General features: G+C 36.7%; 1 protein-coding gene across 1 annotated transcript in view; it reads left to right on the forward strand.

Moving 5' to 3' along the window:
- Positions 1-23,381, forward strand: part of CREBRF (CREB3 regulatory factor) — a 46,984-nt gene extending 23,603 nt beyond the window's left edge. The window contains exons 5-8 of the mRNA XM_007951654.1: positions 1,359-1,548; positions 3,954-4,027; positions 15,476-15,598; positions 23,266-23,381. Of these exons, the coding sequence (XP_007949845.1) occupies positions 1,359-1,548; positions 3,954-4,027; positions 15,476-15,598; positions 23,266-23,381 (503 nt within the window). The remainder of the gene's footprint in view (positions 1-1,358; positions 1,549-3,953; positions 4,028-15,475; positions 15,599-23,265) is intronic.
- The last annotated feature ends 501 nt before the right edge of the window (positions 23,382-23,882 follow it).

Raw genomic sequence — 23,882 nt, forward strand, 5'->3', positions numbered from 1 at the left:
GTTTTCCTAGATTCATACTTTATTCATTCCATGTTCTGATTATTAATGGATGTTTGCAGCTCTTTCTTCCCATTTTGAGTTGTGCCGAGAAGGTTCCAAAAGCTTTGCTCCATCCATGTCGTTAAGGTTGACTCTACTTTGAGGAGGCAGCTCTTCCTCAGTCATATTTTGAGTGCCTTTCAACCTGAGGGGCTTGCTCATCTTCTGGCACTATATCGGACAGTGTTTCAGGGCTATTCATAAAGTTTTCCAGTAATATATCAGACAGTGTTTCACTGCTATTCATAATGTTTTCACTGGCCAATTCTTTAAGAAATGAATGGCCTCTTCCTTTTTTCTAGTCTGTCTTAGTCTGGAAGCTCTGCTAAAACCTGTCCACCATGGGTGACCCTGCTAGTATTTGAAATACCAGTGGCATAGCCTCCAGCCTCACAGCAACATGTAAGCCACCACGGGACAACAGAGTGACAGATGGGTGGTGGGCACCAGTATTATTTTACGTTAATCGAATGTTTTTACCAAAAAGGGGCAGGGAGACACTTGTAAGTTTGATGTTCATAAACAGTTTAGTAGTAATTTACGCATTAGATTTAGTTTGCTAAGCATTGTTGAGGATAGGAATTATATCTGAAATGGATTTTGTACTTTATTTTTCTTTTCCACTGGTGCTTAGCTCTGTGCTCTGTTCTCTCTTGGTGAATAAAGACCTGGTTTTTGCCTTCAGATGGCTTTTTGTACAGGTCCAATAAATTCCAAGTAGCATGTGATGAGTGCTAGGGAATTTGTTCATTGTATTGTAGGAGTTCAAAGAACAGAGCCATCCCTTTTGCCTGAAACAATAGGGCAGGAATCCTTGAGTTATCTGTAATGTTACGGATCAAAGCAACCCAGGAAAAGATTTCAAACAAGGTGATCCTTACTTGTTAAACTTTTGAATCTAACATTAAATGTATGTGTCTGACAATGTTTCATTCATAGCATCAAACATTTTAGTTTAGATAAAATCTCCAGTGTTATGCCCTTGTCTTATTTTTTTGTGTATAGGTAAACTTGTACTCCAATCTTGGGGTTTGAGATGCTTAGGACTGCCATGAAATTAATTAAGAATCCATCAAAATTATTAGAAACGTAGAGGTAGGGAATGACTTGGGAAAGCCTGGAACTGAGGTTTGTTACCCCCATTTTTTGCAGCCACAAATTATGAAGGAGAGCAAGCTAGCCCTCTGGAATGTCTAGCTAACGTGCTACACTTCTGGAAAGAAAAGTTTAGGGGAGAGAATGGTTTAAAATGTGGCTGTGGAAAATGTCTCTTGTTAAATAAAATTATCTCACTTAAACTTCTTTTAAATGATCTGTAGGAAAATATGCTGTAAAGAAGTCCCGGAGAACTGATGTAGAAGATCTGACTCCAAATCCTAAAAAACTACTTCAGATAGGCAATGAGCTGCGGAAACTGAATAAGGTGATCAGTGATTTGACTCCAGTCAGTGAGCTTCCTTTAACAGCCCGGCCAAGGTCAAGGAAGGAAAAAAATAAGCTGGCTTCCAGGTAAATGATAATAATGTTCACTCATGTGAATAAAGTCTGGGAGATGAGGTTAGATTTTGAGGTTTTTTTTTTTAATTGTGATTTGCGTGAAAGTTTACAGAGCAAATTCACTTTCCATACCGCAGCTCACATATACTTTGTCTCATGACATTCACTGTAATCTCCCTCAGTGCAACAGCTGCCCTCCCAGTTCCTCCCCATAGGTACCTCTTCCCTGTGTCCTTCCCTCCCATGCACTCCTGCTTCCTGAGCTGTCTCCCTGTGCATACACAACCCTTCTATTCTCCCATGATTGGTCTCTCCAAAGAGTGTATCTACCTAATGTAAATGTTCAGTTCATATGCCTATCTTTTGTTTGGCTGGAAGTCACAGGAGTGAGTTCAATTCTAGACCTGAAGAGCAGCTAGGGGCTATAGTGTGAGTGGTTCCACCAGACTCTATCAAACCAGCAAACCTGGTCTTTTTTTTTTAATGATTTTGAGTTTTTTTCCCACATTATTCTCCCACTCTATCTAGGATCTCCTACATAGATCCCCCTCTGAGTGGTTGATGGTGGTAGTTGGGCCCCATCTAGTTCTTCTGATCTCATAGTCATATAGGCTGAAAATTGGATGTACCAGTCGCTTGGACTAATTGTTTCCATGCAGGTTTGGTTTTCTTCATTTTTCTTTGTTCTGGACAAGGAGAGACCCATCATTGCATCTAGATGGCTGCTTGCAAGCTTTTAAGATCCCAGTTGCTACTCGCCAAAGTAGGACATTGAACAGTTTTTGTGTAGTATGTTATGCCAGTTGAGCTTGATGTCCCCTGTGACTATGGTCCTGAGCCCACAGGTGTAAGTACTTGCTCCCTCTAGGTAGCTAGCTGGTTTAAGTGAGTTTTTATAGAAGAAATGGCACTAAACCATTTATTTTGAAATATATTTTTCTTTTGTAAGTACTACAATGAGAGTATTACCATTTTTCCTTTGAATATAAAACTTGGGATTTTTGCTTCAGGGAAGAAAGCTTTCTTAAGTCCAAAGAGGTGAATGGACGTAAGTGCAGTATATTACTATGATAGGGAAAATTTTATGATGGCTTTATTTTTTTAATTTAGTAAATAATATTTTTTTAGGTATAATGTACATACAGTAAAATTCATTCCTTTTAGTGTACACTTTAATGAGTTTTGACAAAGAAACCCATAATAAAGATACTGAACATTTTCATCACCTTAAAAAATTTCTTTATGGTTCTTTATAGTAAATCCCTTCTCCAACCTCTAGCCCCTCGTAACCACTGATCTGTTTTTTGTCCCTGTAGTTTTGCCTTGTTCAGAATGTCATATAGATAAAATCATACTAGAAGTAGCCTTTATAATCTGGTGTCTTTCATTTACCATAATGCATTTGTGATTTATCCGTGTGGTTGCACTTAGTGGTGGTTTGTGCCTTTTTATTACTAAGTAGTATTTCTTTGTAAGGATGTGGTACACTTTATCCGTAAGTTGAGGAACATTTGGATTGTTTCTGATTCTTAGCAATTAAGAATTATAAAGCTGCCATAAACATTTGCTTACAGGTTTTTATGTGAGCATTAGTTTTCATTTTTCTTGGGTAAACACTCAGGAGTGTATATTTAATTTTATAAGAAACTGCCAAACTGTTTTCTAAAGTGTCTTGTATATACCATTTTAGACTGCCACCAGCAACATGTGAGGGTTCTAGTGATTCATTCACATCCTTTACAACGATTAGTATTGTCAGTTTTTGCTTTTTGAAACATTCTAATAGGTGTGTACTGGTGATAGCTGTATTTTGGAATGTGTTAAATTTTTTTAAATGAGTTTGGAGAAATGATTGTATTATGTGGTTTTTGGTAACAGAATTCCTTACTGTAAATAACAGTAAACCAAAGAACCAAACCTATTGCCAACGATTCCAATCCTGGCAACCCTATGTGTTACAGAGTAGTACTCCTCAATAGGGTTTTCTTGGTTAGGTGTCACAAATGGTTAAGCACTCAATTACTAGCCAAAATGTTGGTGGTTTGAATCTACCCAGAGGCACTCTGAAAGACAGGCTTGGCAGTCTGCTTCCAAAGGGTCACAGCCTTGAAAACCCTATCAAGAAGTTCTACTCTGCACACATAGGGTCACTATTGGCCAGAATCAACTCGACAGCAACCAACAATCAATAATCTTAACAGAAGATTGCCAGGCCTTTCTTTGGTGGTACCACTGGATGGGTTCTAACTGCCAACTTTTAGGTATATGTGCCTTAGCGACCTATAAACAAACCTCAGTAGGCAGTGATTTTTAGTTACTATTCGAATATGTCTGACAGGCAAAAAGAATATGTTCTGAATGTTAACTTAAAAAAAAAACAAAAAAAACAGTGAACTAATTGCTCCTTCCTTTCACAGGGCTTGTCGGTTAAAGAAAAAAGCCCAGTATGAAGCGAATAAAGTGAAATTATGGGGCCTCAACACAGAATATGGTAAATCTAAACTTTTAAGAATTTGATTAAACTCCTGTTGCTTTGCTGACCATGCTCTGTTTCTTTGATTTTATTACTTGCTCTCCCTTCTTTCTACCTGGACTTTTGGCCAATCTCCTTTTATCCATCCATTCAGTAAACTGCATACTCTCATTTACATATTCACATCCTCCTTTTTAGTATTTATTGTTGTTAGTTAGCGTCAAGTCAGTTCCAGCTCATGGCAATTTCATGTGTGCAGAATAGAACTGCACCGTGGGGTTTTCAAGGTTGTGACCTTGCAGAAGCAGATAGCCAGATCTGTCTTCTAAGTTTCCTTGGGTGGGTTTGAGCTGCCTGCCTTTGGGCTTGTAGTTGAGTACTTAACCAACCATTTGTGCCACCTAGAGACTCTTTTCCATTTAGTATGAGTTCTTGTATCTGTGGTTCCCCAAGCCAAATGTCATCCTTACTTTAAACAGCTGATCTGCTTGTGACTACAGTGATTTCTTTCTTTCATCTTACAATTATATTGCTAGCTTAGTGAGTTTTATCGACTGATTTTAAAATTTCTTTCCTTTGAATTGAGTAATGTTTATTTTCACTTTGAGTAGATTGTTTAGATCTGTTTCTCAAATGTGATTGCTCATTAGAATCATCTGAGGACCTAGTTAAAATACATATTCCTAGGCTTTCCCTCAGATCCTCTGAACTGGAAAATGTGCAGGTAGGACCCAGGGATCCATATTTTTTAACATACTCCCCAGATTATTCTAATGCAGCCATCCTAGAATATGTTTGGGAACAAGTAGTTTAGATTGGTGCTTTCGAATCTTCAAACCCACCAGCCACTCCTCGGAAGGAAGGTTGGGCAATCCTACTTCCGTAGTGATACTGCCTCAGAAACCCAAGGAGGGGTCGCTATGAGTCGGGGCCCGACTCGACGGCACATAACAACAACAACAACAATCTTTAACATGGCACACATAAAATTATCATCTCTAAGGCATCCTGGAATTACCTTACACCTGGAACCCTTTTCAGCACGCTAGGGAGTTAGGAAGCTCTGGTTTTGATCTTCTGTGTTAAGAACCATTCCTTCTTTTCCCTTTTCTCTGTTACTATTCCTTAAGCCTGGTATCATAAGTTTTTTTTTGTTCCTTTGCCTCTAAAATAGTCCTCTTCAGTGTGTAGCTCTTGGGCAAAGTTGTGTTTTGTCTGAACGGTGGAACAGTGTATACTAGGCAGAATGATCAATTATTTGCTTGTAGAAGTTTTCTTAAGTTCAGCATGGTGTCTGGCACTTAGGTACTCATAAACTTTGCCTAGTGGCTGGAAAAAAAGAATCCTTTTTCTTAATCCCTTATATTGATCATCTGTTTCATTTATGAGAAGAGAAACAGAATTTCAAACTTGTGAAATCAACTGATGATTTCACTTAACTTAATGGCTATTCACAAGCTACTCAAGGTAAACTAATTAGATACAACAACAGTTGGTTTGTTGGAATGGAAATTTATCCATTTTTTAATTATTCTTTCTTACTATTGTAGCATTTTGACCTTGAGCTTTGTGAGTGTGTAAGTACAATAATTGTTATGTTATAGGCATTCGAATTTCAATGTAGAACCCTGCTGACACATGCTTTAGGGAGATGTAGTATGGACTACTGGTGTCTTCTGGGTTTTTGTTTCTTTGGAACACATGCAGGCATCCATTTGCATCTTAATTCAGTTAATGTATTCATCGTCCATAATTATATATATGTAAACACATGTACACTCATATGCTTTATGTCTGCTTCTGTGATGTAAATATATTCTGAGGAAGAACAATGGAGGCCAAAGTTTTCACATGTTTTTGAATGTGTTACCTCTCTCATTGAGTGATTTGTAGAATTTGCAATTCATAAATCAATAATATTTTAAAAAGATTTGGAGACTTGGGAGCATAGAGTTGCCAATTTTATATTTTGCCACATGAAGACATTAAAAAGAATGTATCTATAACTGCTGTCATTTCATATAAGAAAGGATATTGTAATACTAAAAATTAGGAAGGGTAAAATCTCATAATAGAATAAACTTAGCTTATGAAAAATTTACCCTATTGTTCTTATCCTTTTTAATTTGTTATAAACTAACATTTTGGTCCAAGAAATAGCATCAAGGACCCATTATACTAATCATACCATCCCTGCCCACTAAACTTCCTTCTTCTATTGATTCCTTCTATCAAAGCTCACAAGAGACTGTTGTGTGAATCAGACATAGACTTATTAACTCAGAACAAGAAATAGAATTGTTAGGTAGATTGGACCTCCACCCTCACCTACATGTTTTTCTCTAAGACAGCTATATTGAGAAATTAAAATGGTGTGATTCCTGGATGAACATAGAACCAGAACAAGGGGATGCTGTTTATGGATTTAATGTTTGGCTTCAGTTTCTGAGAGCCATGTGCCTCCATTTTCTGAACCAGGAAAAATAGTTGTAAAAGAGTCATTCCTTTCTTCGATCCCTCCCCCAACAGTGATTCAGGACTGTCAGGGTTTGAGAAGAACTACCGTGCTGTGTTTTGGTTAATTTTTATTTTGTATTATTATTTTTTTAAAAAAAGCTAAAACTCACTGCTGTCAAGTCGTTTCTGACTCATTGCTACCCCTACTTGGATTTCTGAGGCAGTATCTCTACCTTTGAAAGAAGGTCTCTTTACTTTTATTGCTTTTAACCTGTTGAAAATGGGAGAATCTCATTGTTCACTGTCTTACTTATCTAGTGCTGCTATAACAAAAATACAAGTGGGAATGGCATTAACAAACAGAAATATATTTTCTCACAGTTTAGGAGGATAGAAGTCCAAGTTCAGGGTGCTGGCTCTAAGGAAGCCTTTCTCTTTCTGTCAGCTCTGGAGGGAAGGTCCTTGTTGCTTTAGCTTGTTTCCTGGTTTTCCTTGGAGATCTCAGTGTGACTTGGTATCAATCTTCCCCTGTCTCTACTTGCTTGCTAGTTTAATCTCTTTTATATCTCTAAAGAGAGTGATTCAAAACACACCCTACATTAATCCTGCCTCATTAACATAATAAAGATAATTCATTCCCAAATGAGGTTATAACTGTAAGCCTAGAGGTTAAGATTTATAACACATATTTTGGGGGGGAGCACAGTTCAGTCCATAACATTCACCAAAATCCAACCTGCTTGTAAATTTTCTTTATAATATTTAGGTGAACAGTGTTCTCTCAGTTATTCATGGAGAAGAAGCATAAATTTCTTGTTTTCATGTGATTAGGGAAGCAGCTGTACTTTCCTTGTTTAAAATAACACATTTATATTGGCCCTGCATGTAGTTTAAGCTGTTTGCTCCCTACTCCTATTATTCATCACTTCCCTCTTCAACTTCAGTCTAAATTGGCCTCCTCTCAGTATTATTAGATATGGAATAACTTGTAACGCGTTTCAAAGCAGTCTTTTAGGAGGCAGAGATTTATTTCAGACCATAGGAATTCTGTGCTTTAAAATTAGAAATGTGCTCCCCCCTAACTTTATGGAGGAGTAATGAATACAATAACTCTACATATTTGAAGTATACAATTTGATCAATTTGGATATAAATATACACAAGTGAAAGCGATCAAATTAATGAACATTTCCATCATCTCCCCAAAAGTTTCCATACCATCTTTTATAAGCCATTTCTACATCCATGCCTATCCCTAGGTAGCCATAATCTGTTCTCTGTTCCTGTGGATTAGCTTACATTGTCTACAATCTATATAAATGGGATCCTATAGCATGTACTTTTTTTTTTTTTTTTCTCAGCTACTGTCACTCAGCAGATTATTTAAGAGTCATCCATATTGCTACAATATCAGTAGTTAGATCCTTTTTATTGCTAAGTCTCTGCTTCTGTGGAACACATGCAGGCATAGTCCATTGTACAGATGACCTGCGATTAATTTTTACATTTACCTGTTGATGGACACTTCAGTGATTTCTAGTTGGGGCTTATAACAAAGCTCCTGTGAATATTTGTGTAGATATCTTTGGGTTGTATGTGTGTTTTCATTTCCCTTGAGTAAATACCTAGCAGTAGAATGGCTAGATCATGGGGTAGGTGTATGTTTAGCATTATAAGAAACTGCTGAACTGTTTTCCAAAGTGACTGTACTATTTTACATTCTCAAAAATAATACAGGAAAGTTCTTGGTTCTCCACATCCTTGTGAATACATGACAGGGTCAATCTTGTTAATTTTAGCCCATCTAATGGGTATGTCCACCATTCGTCTGTCAGTTTGTCACACTGTGGTGGCCTGCATGTTGCTGTGAAGCTGGAGATTATGCCACTGGTATTTCAAATACGAGTAGGGTCACCCATGGTGGACAGGTTTTAGCAGAACTTCCAGATTAAAACAGACTGGAAAAAAGGAAGGGGCCATCCATTTCTCAAAGAATTGGCTGGTGAAAGCCTCATGAATAGTAGTGAAACACTGTCTGATACATTACTGGAAAACTTTATGAATAGCCCTGGAACATTGTCTGATACAGTGCCAGAAGATGAGCCCTTCAGGTTGAAAGGCAATCAAAATATGACTGGGGAAGATCTGCCTTCTCAGAGTAGAGTCGACTTTAATGATATGAATGGAGTAAAGCTTTTGGGATCTTCATTTGCTGATGTGGCATAACTCAAAATGAGAAGAAAGAGCTGCAGACATCGATTAATAATCAGAACATGGAATGTACGAAGTAAGAATCTAGGAAAACTGGAAGTTGTCAAAAATGAAATGGAATGCATAAAGACCAGTATTCTAGGCATTAGTGAGCTGAAATGGACTGAGTTTGGCCGTTTGGAATCAGACAGCCATATGATCTACTGTGGTGGGAATGACAAATTGAAGAGGAATGGCATGGCATTCATTGTCTCAAATAATGTTTCCATATCTGTCCTGAAGTACGATGTTGTCAGTGATAGGATAATATCCATATGCTTACAAGGAAGACCGGTTAATACTTCTGTCACTCAAATTGATGCACCAACCACTAAAGCCAAAGACAAGGAAATTGAAGACTATTACCAGCTTCTGTGGTCTGAAATTGACTAAACATGCAATCAAGATGTGTTACTTATTACTGGCAATTGGAATGCAAAAGTTGGAAACAAAGAAGAATCACAAGTAGTTGGAAAATATGGTCTTGGTGATAGAAATGAGATCAATGATAGAATTTTGCAAGACCAACAACTTACTCCTTGCAAATACCTTTCTTCGACAACATAAAGGGCAGCTATATACATGGACTTCACCAGATGGAGCATACAAGAATCAGATCAACTGCATCTGTGGAAAGAAGTGGTGGAGAAGCTCAATATCTTCAGCCAAAGCAAGGCCAGGAGCTGACTGTGGAACAGCCCATCAACTGCTCATATGCAAGTTCAAGTTGAAGCTAATGACAATTAAAACAAGTCCATAAGAACCAAAATATGACCTTGATTATATCCCTCCTGAATTTAGAGACCATCTAAAGAAAAGATTTGATGCATTGAATACCAATGACTGAAAACCAAAGGAATTGTGGGATGACATCAAGAACATCATCCATGAGGAAAACAAAAGATCATTACAAAGACAGGAAAGGAAGAAAAGACTAAAATGGATGTCAGAAGAGACTCTGAAACTTCCTCTTGAATGGAGAGTGTTGTTGTTGTTATGTGCTGTTGAGTTGGACCCAACTCATAGCAACCCCTCCTTGGGTTTCCGAGGTGGAATCACTACAGAAGTAGATTGTCCAGCCTTCCTTTGGAGGAGTGGCTGGTGGGTTTGAACCACCAGCCTTCTCGTTAGCAGTCAAGTGCCTTAGGCACTATGCTACCAGAGCTTTTCTGAACAGAGAGTAGCTAAAGCAAATAGAAGGAATGACAAGATAAAAGAGCTGAACAGAAGATTTCAAAGAGCAACTTGAGAAGACATAGTCAATTATACAATGAAATGTGCAAAGACCTTTTAGTTAGAAAACCAAAAGGGAATAACACACTTGGAATTTCTCAAGCTAAAAGAACTTGAAGAAAAAATTCAGGCCTCAAGTTGCAATATTCAATGATTCTATGCACAAAATATTGAATGATGCAGGAAACATCAAAAGAAGGTGGGAGGAATATAGAGTCACTGTATCAAAGAGAATTGATCAGTGTTCATCCATTTCCGGAGGTGGCATTTGATCAAGAACCAATGGTATTGAAGGAAGTAGTCAAAGCTGCACTGATGGAATTGGTAAAGAACAAGGTTCCAGGAATTGACAGAATACCCATTGAGATGTTTCAACAGATAGATGCCATGCTGGAGGCACTCATTCGTCTATGCCAAGAAATTTGGAAGACAGCTACCTGGCCATCTGACTGGAAAAGATCCATATTTGTACCCATTCCAAAGAAAGGTGATCCCACAGAATGTGAAAATTATTGAACAATATAATTAATATCACATGCACGTAAAATCTCGCTGAGGATAATTAAAAAAAAGGTTGCAGCAGTATATTGACAGAGAACTTCCAGAAAAGCAAGGTGGATTCAGAAGAGGACATGAATGAGGGATGTCATTGCTGATGTCAGATGGATCTTGGCTGAAAGCAAAGAATGCCAGAAAGATGTTTACTTGTGTTTCATTGACTATGCAAAAGCATTCAATTGTGTGTGGATCATAACAAATTTTGGATAACATTGAGAAGAATGGGAATTCCAGAACACTTAATTGTGCTCATGAGGAAACTGTACATAGACGAAGAGGCTGTTGTTTGAACAGAACAAGGGAGTACTGCATGGTTTAAAATCAGGAAGAGAATGTGTCAGGGTTGTATCCTTTCACCATACTTACTCAATCTGTATGCTGAGCAAATAGTCCGAGAAGCTGGACTATATGAAGAAGAACGTGGCATCAGTACTGGAGGAAGACTCATTAACAACCTGTGATACATAGACAACACAACCTTGCTTGCCGAAAGTGAAGATGACTTGAAACGCTTACTGATGAAAATTGAAGACTACAGTCTGCAGTATGGATACATCTCAACATAAAGAAAACAAAAATCTTCACAACCGGACCAATAAGCAGCATCATGATAAATGGAGAAAAGATTGATGTTGTCAGAGATTTCATATTACAATGGGTCCACAATCAACACCCATGGAAGCAGCCGTCAAGAAATCAGACGACGTATTGCACTGGGCAAATCTGCTACAAAAGACCTCTTTAAAGTGGTGAAAAGCAAAGATGTGTCTTTGACGATTAAAGTGCACCTGACGCAAGCTGTGGTATTTTCAATCACCTCATAGGCACATGAAAACTGGGCAATGAATAAGGAAGACCGAAGAAGAGTTGATGCTTTTGAGTTGTGGTGTTCGCAAAGAATACTGAAAGTACCGTGGACTGCCAGAAGAACTAAGAAATCTGTCCTGGAAGAAGTGCAACCAGAATGCTCCTTGGAGCCTAGAATGACCAGACTTCGTCTCACCTACTTTGGTCGTGTTGTCAAAGGAGACCATTCCCTGGAATGATATCATGCTTGGTAAAGTGGAGGGTCAATGAGGGGAGGGGAAGGCCCTCAACGAGATGGATTGACACAGTGGCTGCAGCAGTAGATTCAGGTATAGCAAGGATTGTGAGGCTGGCACAGGACCAGGCATGTTTCATTCTATTTGTACATAGGGTCACTGTGAGTCGGAGTTGACTCAGTGAGACCTAACAACAACAGCAATGGGTGTGTGGTAGCCTTGATTTGCATTTTTCTGATTAATGATATTGAGCATGTTTCCTAGTGCTTATTGGCTAGTCATATAGTTTCTTTTGTGAAGTGTGTGTTCAAATATATTGCCCCTCCCTCCTTTTTTTTTTTTTAAATATCAGTTTTTCTTCTTACTGAGTTGTCCCAGTTCTTAATATATTCTGGATACAAGTTCTTTGTTCAGTATATGTGTTGCAAATATTTTATCCTTGTCTTTGGCTTACTTTTTTATTTCCTCATTGATTTCTTTTACAGAGCAAAAGTTTAAAAATGTTTTAGTGAGGTCCAATTTATCTAACTTTTTTATGTTCCATATAGAACAAAGCTTTTTTGTGTTCTAACAAACCTTTGTCAACTCCAAAGTTGCAAATTTTTTCTTACAGAATTTTTATAGTTTCAGGGTTTACATTTAAGTTTATGATCGATTTTAGGTTCATTTTTGTATATGGTATGAAATAAGAGATAATTTTTTTTTCCTATGCAGATAACCCAATAGATCAAGCACCGTTTGTGGAATAGACTTCAATTATTTTTGCACCTTTGTCAGATCAATTGACTAAATTTGTATGGGTCACTTTCTGGACTCTATATTCTCTTCCATTGATCTATTTGCCTACCTTTATGTGAATGCAAAACTGTCTATATTGCTGTAGTTTTATAGTAAATCTTGAAGTAAGATAGTGTTCATCTTTCAAATTTATTCTTTTTCTCAGTTGTTTTGCCTAGTCTCAGTCTTTTGCATGTCCATATAAATCTTAAAATCGGCGTATCAATTTTTGCAGAAAAGCCTGCTGAAAGATCAATTTGGAGAGAATTTCCATCTTAACAGTGTTGAGTCGTCTAGTCTATGAACCTGTATCGCTACCTAATTAAAATGTCTTTAATTTGTCTCTGCCATGTTTGAAGTTTTAACAGTAGAGAGCTTGTACATCTTTTGTTAGATTTATTCCTAAGTATTTCGTTATCTTTTCATACAGTTTAAATGAAATTGTTTTTAAAATTTTATTTGGGAATTGTCAAATGCCTTAGTCACTGTGCCACTGGAAGTCCTTAGTATATAAAGTGGATTTTTGTGTATTATTCTTACATATTGTGACCTTGCTAAATTGATTTATTAGTGTGGTAGTAGTTTTGTAGATGATCTGAGGTTTTCTGCTTAAAGTTACCATTTGCAAAGAGGTATGATTTTACTTCTTTCCTTCCAATCTTTATGCCTTTTGTTTCTTTTCTCGCCTTACTGTAATGGCTAGGGCATCTAGAGGAGCTCTGATGGCATAGTGCCTAAGGCATTTGACTGTTAACCAGAAGGCTGGTGGTTCCAATCCACCAGCCACTGCTCAGAAGGAAGGTTGGGCAATCTAATACTGTAGTGATACCGCCTCGGTATCTCGGTATCTCAGCCCCAAGGAGGGGTTGTTATGAGTTAGATCTGACTCGATGGCAGTGCGTTTAGTTTGAGGGCATTTAGAGGAGTTCTGGTGGTGTAGTGCCTAAGGCATTTGACTGCTAACCTGAAGGCTGGTGGTTCAAACCTACCAGCCACTCCTCGAAAGGAAGATTGGGCAATCTACTTTCCTAGTGATACCACCTCAGAAACCCAAGGAGTGAGTGAGAGGGCATGTAGTACAATATTGAATAGAAGTGTTGATGGCCTTGCTCATGAGAACAGTTCTTCCTTTTACCTTTAAGTATGATGATGTTGGCTGTAGGTCTTTTTTATAGATGCCCTTTATCGTTTTGAGGAAATTATTTTCTAGTGCTAGTTTGTTGAATATTTTTAATAAAAAAACAAAAAAACCTGTTGCCATCAAGTTGATTCTGTCTCATAATAACCCTATAAGACAGAGTAGAACTGCTCCATGAGGTTTCCAAAGGCTGTCTTTACAGAAGCAGACTGCCACATCTTTATCCTACAGAGGGGCTGGTGGATTCAAACTGCTGACTCTTAGTTAGCAACCAGGTGCTTAACCACTGTGCCACCAAGACTCCTTGAGTTTTATCAGAGCTGGCAAAAGCTTGTTGCTGTCAAATCACTTCTGACTCATGGTGACCCCATATGTTACAGAGTGAAACTGCTCTATAGGGTTTTGTTTTGTTATGTTTTGTTTTTGCTATAATCTTTATGGAAGCAAATTGCCAGGCCTTTTTTTCCCCAACACCACAGGTTGTGTTTGAACTGCCATCCTTTTGGTTAGTAGTTGAGTTTAAACCATTTGCACTACCTAGGGGCCTATTTTTGTTAGAAGTGGCAGTTGAATATTGACCAATGCCTCTTCTTTCTTTTTATCTATTCAGACAATCATTTTTTATTCTGTTCATATAGTACATAGTCACCTGTTAATATTAAATTACTTGGATTTTTTAAAAAATATTCAACAAGTGTACATTCCTAGGGTATAAATACTACTTGTTTAGGATATATTTTCCTTTTTATATTGGAAGGTATTGCTAATATTTTATTGGAATTTATTCTATTTTAAATTGGATTTTGTTCCTTAAATTTTGTTAACCATTTTTCTGTCTATATTCAAGATAGTTTTTGGTCTGTGATTTTCTCTTTTTGTAATGTGTTTGTATTAGGACTGTAGGCCTCAGAACAAGTGGAGCCATAGTCCGTCTTGCTCTTTTTGAAACAGTTTGATAATATTGATCATATTTGTAGTATTTGATAGAATTTTCTAGTGAAACTATTTGTGTTTTTTTCTTTTGGGAAGATTTTTTATAAATTGGGTTCCTTTATTAGAAGTAAGCTTGAGATTTTCCATTTCTTCTTTTGTCAGTTTTGTTGAGTTGCATTGTCAAGAAATTTGTCCATTTCATCTAGTTGTTAATATTTTGGCATAGTAGCATAATATTTTTTTTTACTACCTTTTCATATTTATAGATTCTTAAGTGATAACCCCTTTTTCATTCCAGATATAGATGATTACCATCACCACTACTTTTTTATAATCATTCTAGCTAGAAGTTTGTCACTTTGTCAGTCTTTTCAAAGAACCAGATTTTGGCTTAGATTTTTTCAGATTTTTTTTCTGTTGTGTGTTTGTTTTCTGTATCACTGATTTCTGCTCTTTATTATTTTCCCCCTTCTATTTACTGTTAAGGAGCTCTGATGGCGCAGTGGTTAAAGTAGTTGCCTGCTAATCAAAAAGTTGGTGTTTCGATGGGAGAAAGATGAAGCAGTCTGCTTCCGTAAAGACTTATGGTCTTGGAAACTCTATGGGACAGTTCTACTCTGTCCTATAGGGTTGCTATGAGTTGGAATCAACTTGATGGCAGTAGGTTTATTTACTGTTGGTTAACTTTGGTCTCTACCCCCACCCCCCTTTTTAGCTTCTTAAGGTGGGGAATTTCTTTTTAAGCTTTTGCCTTTGAAGGACATGGTTTTATATATTTAATAAACATTTTCTGAGCTCCTACAGTTTGGTATGCTAGGCACCATCATAAGTCTTAAAACTGTGAGGATAAATATGCCAACGTACTTACAGTATAGTAGACATTGATGCACGTCTACAAGATGTTATCATGCACATCATTGGAAAGTAGTTTCTGGATATGAAGATTACAGCCATCATTCCTTAATGTTTTCTGACACATTCTCTGTTTTTCAACAGTTTTATCTCTCTCATTACATAATTAAAGCCAATTTCTTCCATGTTAGTGACATGTTCCAATTGTCTTGTTTTATTTTGCAGATAATTTGTTGTTTGTAATCAACTCCATCAAGCAAGAAATTGTAAACCGAGTACAGAATCCAAGAGAGGAGAGAGGACCCAACATGGGGCAGAAGCTTGAAATCCTCATTAAAGATACTCTTGGTAAGAAGAATGTAGGATAAATTAATAACAAATGATAACATGTAGTGTAAGATAGATGATTCAAGGGAATATTAAAGGTTCTTTTAGTTAGTGAATACTCAGGTGCTCTCATTGTAGTTCTTCCTTGTTTTTTAAGTCTTTTGTATTTTGGAATTTAGTATTCATAAATACATATTTGTTACCACAATGTGTTATTTAGATTTCTTATCAAATTATTTTAACACTTGAAAAAGATAAACTTAAAGCAACTTTAATTTTCCATGGAGAATCATAAGGTCCCTGAGCTGTCAAACATGCAGTTTACACCTAGTGGAGGTTCTTACCTATTTGTTTAACTTGCTAATACATTTCACAGGATTCTAACAAGTTTAGTTATCTGGTTTCCTATCATTGAACAAATTTCACAACATAGGGAGGATCAGAGAAGCAGGCATCCTGAAGCAAGACAAAGTGATAGCTGAAGAGGAGGGTGGAAATAGCTTTTGTAGGCATAGATAGATATGAGACCGCCAGAGGCCCCATAGCTTGGCAAATCAACTGACAGATTAGCAGCATCCCAAAAGCATTATAGAATAATGCTATCCATGAAAATTCTGAATCATCATAAAATTGGTTCAGCTATATGTTCTTTGTTTAGCAGTATTTATTGTAGAACTGTCTTTTTAAAACTGGTTCTAATGTTGTATAAAGTGGTGAATTTCAGTTACCCCCAAATTTTCTTCTAGTTCATTTTTTTCCCAGGATGCTCATTGAATATCAAAGGCAAGTGACTTAAAAGAATTATAAGTAGAGCCTACTTTTTAATCATTAACTAGTTGTTTATTTTTAGATATTATATAATTTTTAGCATAATAGAAACTTCAACTTACATTACCTTGTTTTATATTTCTCTTTTTTAATTGTAAATATCTTAGGAATTAAATATATACATATATTTCTGTTAAGACATGATTTCTGACACCCATTTACTGCAAAGTCATTAGTTCCACAAAATATTTTTCAAGCTTACCATGTGCCAGGTGTTGAGGATACCAACCAAAAACCAAACTCACTGTATCGAGTCGATTAGATTCATAGCAACCCCTCCTTGGGTTTCCGAGGCGGTATCTCTATGGAAGTAGATTGCCCAGTCTTCCTCCTGAGGAGTGACTGGTGGTTAGCAGTCAAATGCCTTAGGCACTACGCCATCAGAGCTCCTGGTGTTGAGGATAGAGGGATGAATAACAGAGATTTGGTCCCTACTTTTGTAAATTTATAATCTAAAAATGGAAAACAAAAAATACACAGGAAAACAAAAATAATAAATTGTGACAAGTGCTATGAAGAAATCAAGATTCTTAGGTGAAGTCAAGTAGGGAAGCATAGTTTATTTATACAGAAACACGTCTCCTATCTACCAAAATGCATTTTCTTTCATTGAAGATGGATACACATTGCATGTTTCTATGCACTTAGTGTCTCTGTCAAGTTCTTGGAAATTATTTATAAGTTTGTCTTGACAGCCTTGGGTGCATACTGAATATAATGTTGTTAGTATTTTTGAAGGGCAACTTGGAATCATTATAAAATTAACAATGCATGTAAATTTTGACCCAACAATTTCAGGAAATTTGACAGCTCTTCATGTTTAAAGGCCAAAGGAGACATTATTAAAAAGAAATTACAAAATCAGAAAAACCAAACCCATTGCTGTTGAGTTGATTCTGACTCATAGCAATCCAACAGGACAGAATAGAACTGCCCCATGGGGTTTCCAAGGCTGATCTTTATGGAAGCAGATTGCCACATCTTTTTCTGGCGGAGAGGCTGGTGGCCTCAAACTGCCAAACTTTTGGTTAGTGGCACAGTGCTTAACCATTGTGTTCCCAGAGAATAAAAGTGAGGAAAAAGGATTCCGTAGGTGTTAGGAAGGGATAAACAGCTAACATTTATTGAGTATTTACTGTGATCCAGGAGCCCTGGAGGCACAGTGGTTATAAAGCATTGGGCTGCTAACCAAAAAACCGGCAGTTCTAACAGCCTTGGAAACCCAGTTCAAACAGTTCTACACTGTTGTCTAGAGTCTATATGAGTTGGAATTGACTTGATGGCAGTGGATTTGGTTTTTGTTGGGTACTGTGATCCAGGAGTATACTGAGAGTGTTTTTTTTTGGTTATTCCACAGTTCTTTGAAGGAGGTATTATTATTACTACCTTGGCTTAACTAATGAGAAATTGACTAGGAGTCTAACCCAGGTCTTCCTTAATGGAAGGTGAGAATTCTACCACTGAATCATCACTTACCCTCATTCATTGCAGGGATGTTTTTATTATCTTTTTTTCCTTAGAATAAGTGTTTATGGGCTTTTGACTTTGATACTTTTCTGTCACTTATTTTATGTGAAATTAGTTTTTCTGAACTTTTAAAAGAAGGGTTAGTTCAGATAGCTTTTCTGACTTCACAGACCACCACCACTCTTTTTTTCCTTAGTTAATATTTTAAAATATGGCAGCTTGCTCTCTGGAAATCATTTCTCAGCCTTTTCTTTCTTTTATATCTTTTGTCCCTGTTTTGTTCAATTTTGATTCCAACTCCGGAGTCAGTGCTGATCCTGTCCTGCAGGGGAGCCCTGGCTGGTCAGTTTTTTAAGTTCACAGGAACTAGACTGCTCCAGCCCATTCACATCTTACTGTGGGCCCCTTGCCTTTACCTTGTACTCACAGGTGAGTTGGTCAGAACCTCTTCTAGTTTCAGCTGCGGTTCTCAGGTTGGCCTGCTCTGCTTGCCAGTTACCTTTTGGCTGTTTTAGACTTATTTTGTTCTCAGGCCCATTGCTTCCTTTTGCCTCCTCCTGCACAAATACTTATAGTGTTGATCCCTGCAAGTCTGATGGCTCTTGGTAATTTGTTCCCACACTCTTGAATTTTGGAGTTTTTGGGGATACCTTGTCATTTGTGTTTTCCATGGGTTTTGGGTTTTGCTATCTAGTTGTTGGTTTTACATGGTAATTCAAGGAGATTAAAAATCTATACTGCCACCATTATCTCCCCAGAATTCCCTTCTAGAGCAGTTTAAATAAATTATAGTTTCTTCTTGTGATTAACTGTTTGAAAACTTTCTCTAGTTCTTCTGGAGTCAGTTTTTATTTTTTATATGTTCATAGGAAATTATCCTCTTTACCTATATCTTCAAATGTATTACAGCTGAGCAAAGCAGTCTTTTTTTTTTAATGTTCTTTTTATCAGTGATTAGTGTTCATTTTCATATCTTATTTTTTGTCTATTGTGTTCTCCCCTTTTTGTTTTATAACCTCTTAAGAAAATACAATAGGTTAATAGGTTTTTCTCCCCTCCCCCCTAAGAACTATTGGATTTATCATTTCTTATAATTTCTTTAGTTGCTTCATTCGTTTTTTCTTTCATGTTCATTAGCATAACTAAAAGCTTTTGAAATTTCTTCTGAGCACTACTTTAGCTATATCTCATAAGTTCTAATACATCATATTTTCATTATTTTCTGGATATTTCAAAATTTAGGTTTGGTTTACTCTTTGATCCAAAAATTGTTTAATAGAGATTTAGAATTTCCAAGAAGGTAGGAATTATTATTTTCTACTTTTATTATTGTTTGTTTTTGTGATTTATTGAGATTTTTTAACTGCCTAATAGATGATTAAAATTTTAAATATTGCATGAGTATTTGAGAATACTTATTTTCTTTTCTATTAAGGCTCTAATACGTGTTGACTCCATTAATCTTGTCAATTACATTAATTAGATCTTCTTTACCTTTCTTTCTTTTTCTGTTTTTTCTGTCAACAACTGAGAAAGGTTCCCACTAATGTGCTTCAGTTTCTTCTCATATTTTCTGTGATTTTACTTTTGAGTATTAATTCTTTGATGTTTGAATAGGATTCATTATTGCTATCTCCATTGTGGCTTATAGACTTTATTATCACGAGGTATTCTTCTGTCTTGTTTAATGGTTTTGCTTTGAATTTAGCCCTGTCGGATATTATAATCATCAATGTAAGCAGCTTTCTTATTGTCTGTATTTGCTTGGTAGTCCTTTGCTACCTTTTTATTTTCAGTCTGGTACCGTAGTGCCTAAGGCGCTTAACTGCTAACCAGAAGGCTGGTGGTTCAAACCCACCAGCCACTCCTCGGAAGCAAGGTTGGGCAATCTACTTCCGTAGTGATACTGCCTTGGAAACCCAAGGAGGGGTCACTATGAGTTATGTACCGACTCGACGGTACATAACAACAACAACAACAAATCACTTTATATTAGATGCATCTCTTTTTTTAACCTACCCTTAGATTTTTACATATACAGTCATACATCTGTGGTCCCAACCCCCGTAAATCCTATAATATTAAAAATTTGAGATACATACCATGGTTTGTAATAACACATGGCACTTCTTTGCGACACACATCAAAACATTGCTATTACTGTATTAGTATGTTAAAGATGTTTGAGTGTATCTGGAAGTGTTTAATGTTTTTTATGCATAGAAAGGCACAATGTATACTATATAAATGTAATTGTGCTCTCATGAGAAACCTGTACATAGACCAAGAGGCTGTTGTTCAAACAGAACAAGATAATACTGTTTAAATCAGAAAGGGTGTGTGTCTTGGTTGTATCTTTTCACCATACTTATTCAATCTGTATGCTGAGCAAATAATCTGAGAAGCTGGGCTATATGAAGAAGAATGCAACATCAGGATTGGAGGAAGACTCATTAACAACCTACTATATGCAGATGACATAACCTTGCTTGCTGAAAATTAAGATGACTTGAAGCACTTACTGATGAAGAACAAAGACTATAGTCTTCAGTATGGATTACACCTCAATATAAAGAAAACCAAAAATCCTCACAACTTGACCATTCAAGCAACATCACGATAAATGGAGAAAAGTTTGAATTAGGGGTTTCATTTTGCTTGGATCCACAATCAATACCCATGGAAGCAGCAGTCAGAAAATCAGATGTCGTATTTCATTGGGTAAATCTGCTACAAAAGACTTCTTTAAAGTGTTAAGAAACAAAATGCCATTTTGAAGACTAAGGTGCACCTAATCCAAGCCATGGTATTTTCAGTAGCCTCATATGCACGTGAAAGCTGGATGATGAATAAGGAAAATCAAAAAAGAATTGATGGCTTTGAATTATGGTGTTGGCTAAGAACACTGAAAATATCATGGACTGCCTGAAGAATTGAACAAATCTGTTCTGGAAGAAGTACAGCCAGAATGCTCCTTGGAAGTGAAATGGCCAGACTTTATCCCATCTACTTTGGTCATGTCATAAAGAACCATTCCCTGGAGAAGGCTATGATGCTTGGTAAAGTAGAGGGTCAGTGAAAAAGGGGAAGACCCTCAACAAGATGGATTGACATAGTAGCTGCAACGATGGGCTCAAGTATAGCAAGGATTGTGAGGTTGGCATATGACCGGGCAGTGTTCCGTTCTGTTGTACATAGGGTCGCTATGAGTCAGAGCTGACTAGATTAGCACCTAACAGCAAGACAGCAACATACTATATACTAAGATAAACATTTGACTAACTGATATTAGATAAGAACTATACCTAACTGTTGTTCTTACTTACATATAAATTTGACTTAAAGACAGACTTAAGAATGGAATTCGCTCATGATCTGGGGACTACTTAATAATACAGGGTGTGCAGAATGTCCAAATCACATAACGTCCTATTTCACAGAACATATCGTGGACATTAAGTGATGCATGACTGTAGGATATAGTTGAATTTTCTTTATGAGTCAGTCTGGAAGTTTTTTTTTGGTAAGTCATATTAGTTCATTTATTGATACCATGATATATGTTTGGTCTTAGTTCTGTTGTCACAAGATCTGTTAAGATTTGTTTATCTGGATTCTTTCGCCTTTTTAAATTGTGTACTGTGTGACCCATATTATGGCTTTATTTCTTTGTTTCTGCTTATAATTAGAAAGCTTTGTGTTTTTGTCTTGTAGTCTTTCCTCAACTTTTCACTAAAGATTTCGGTCCCACAGAAAAGTTGAAATAATAGAGTGAACTATCTACACATCCTTGAACTAAATTTACTAATTGTAACTATTTTGCTACATTTGCTTTATTTCTGTCTCTGTCTGCATATTTTTTTCCCTGAATTTCTATAGGTAAATTGTAGACAGAATGATTTTTCATCCCAAATTCTTCAGCATGTATCTCTTGAAATAGTCTCCTACTGGCTTAGTTACCTAGTGCTGCCTTATCAGAAGTACCACAAATAGATGACTTTAAAGAATAGAAATTTATTTTCTCATAGTTCTGGAGGATAAAAGTCCAAATCTGAGTGTCAACCACGTCAGTTTCTTTTGTGAGCCTCTCTCTTAGTTACTTGTGTCTGTGGCAATCATGGTGTTCCTTGTCTTTCCTCTGTGTGTGTGTCTGTTTATTCTGCTCTTTTATGACTCAGAAGTGATTAAATTTAGGAACCTCTCCTATACTAGTATGACCTCGTTAACATAATAAAAGGAAAACCTGATTTCCAAATAGGATCATATTCACAGGTACAAGGGCCAGGAAGAATTCGTCGTGTATTTTAGGGGAACACAATTCAGTCTATAACACCGATATAACCACAATACCAGTATCACACCCAAGTATTTTAATGCTGCTGTAATTTCTAGCATGGAATCCATATTTAAGTATCCCCAATTGTCTCAACAATTTCCTCTCTAGCCTTTTTATTTGTGTGTCATCCAATGAAAGATCATGCACTGTATGTAGTTATGTTTCTTTTGTCTCCTTTAATCTAGATTGATCTCCTAGCTGTTTTTTTGTTTACTTTTTTTCATGAAGAGGCCAGGTAGTTTATCTTACAGAATGTGCCAACATCTGGAGTTTTCTGTTTCCTTCCATTAGATGCAGTTAAACGTTTTTTGGCAAGTGTACTTCATAGGTGATAACTCATTTCCATTTCATCACTTCAGGAAGAACATAATGTCAGTTTGTCTCATCATTGGTCATACTAAATTTGATCCCTGGTTAAGATGGTGTTGCTGCTGTATTTTTGTACAGTATCTTTTGACTTCGTCCTATGAGCAATGCCTTCTGTTCTTTGTTAACCTGTTACTATTTTTCTTTACAATATATCTTTGTTGTGAATTTTAGACATCTTTTGGTCTCAGCTATAGAAAATGAGAAAATCAGTATATTTAGCGACTTCCCACCCTTTCTCCCTTTTCTCTTCTAACTTATTTGTTTACTGTTCTTAAAGTGAAGGAACACAGACTTTATCCAGGAACTATAAAAATGATTAAAAACTTCCTTTTGGTCTATATTGTCAATTGATTTGGGTGTGTTGGAGACACGGTAATGTTGTTTGTAGGCATTGAGATTGGGTTTGGACTGTTATTTGTATAGCTATTATTTGTCATCTGCTCTACTTTAAAATGTTGGATAAGCTACTCTTCATGATTATTCTTGGTTTGCCTTTTCTAATTTTAGGACTGTGGGCTCCAACCTGATAGGTAAAGAATTATTTCCTGGGCTGCAGTGCAAGTAGCAGAGTGTACTCATTTGAGACCATTATAAAGCTAAAGGCAACATCTGACCCTCAGATATTTCCTGTTCCCTTGTGGCCCCTCTGTTTCATTGTCTTAAGCATGCCTTTTATTTTTCTCTTCAGGCCTCCCAGTTGCTGGGCAAACTTCCGAATTTGTTAACCAAGTGTTAGAGAAGACTGCAGAAGGCAATCCCACTGGAGGCCTTGTAGGACTAAGGATACCAACGTCAAAAGTGTAATCAGCCTCATTGGACCACTGGTCAGAAATGTCTGTGTTCGTCACATTCTTCATTGTAAATTTTCATTCTGTTTTGCATGTCAGTTTAGCATTATGTAAACATTTACAATTAGTTACATTGTTTTAAGAACTAAGTAGCATAAGTGAAGCATGATCCAAAATACTTGATTATTGCATTTTCAGAGCATAAACTATTGTTAAAACTGCTACTGGCATCAGAATGAAACTCATATGTTTAAGTAAATGTTTAGGGTACAGATTTCAAAAATCTGTTGAAGCAAAACCTTTTGGAAGGGTGAACATATTAAAATAAATGCCAAATATCGTGGCAAGTTTATGCTCTGAACTATACACACACAAAATTGAGGAAGCATTTTTTAAACAGCTTAGATTGTTTTCAGAATTACTGCTTTATGTTCTAATTTTCCACGACCATTAATCTCACTTGTACATGGCACACCCAGCACTCGTGCCTGTGTGCCATATTAGATATTCATTTTCA

Source organism: Orycteropus afer, unplaced genomic scaffold (assembly GCF_000298275.1).
Source record: "Orycteropus afer afer isolate SDZICR_OR568_19922 unplaced genomic scaffold, OryAfe1.0 scaffold00306, whole genome shotgun sequence".
Classification (NCBI taxonomy): domain Eukaryota; kingdom Metazoa; phylum Chordata; class Mammalia; order Tubulidentata; family Orycteropodidae; genus Orycteropus; species Orycteropus afer.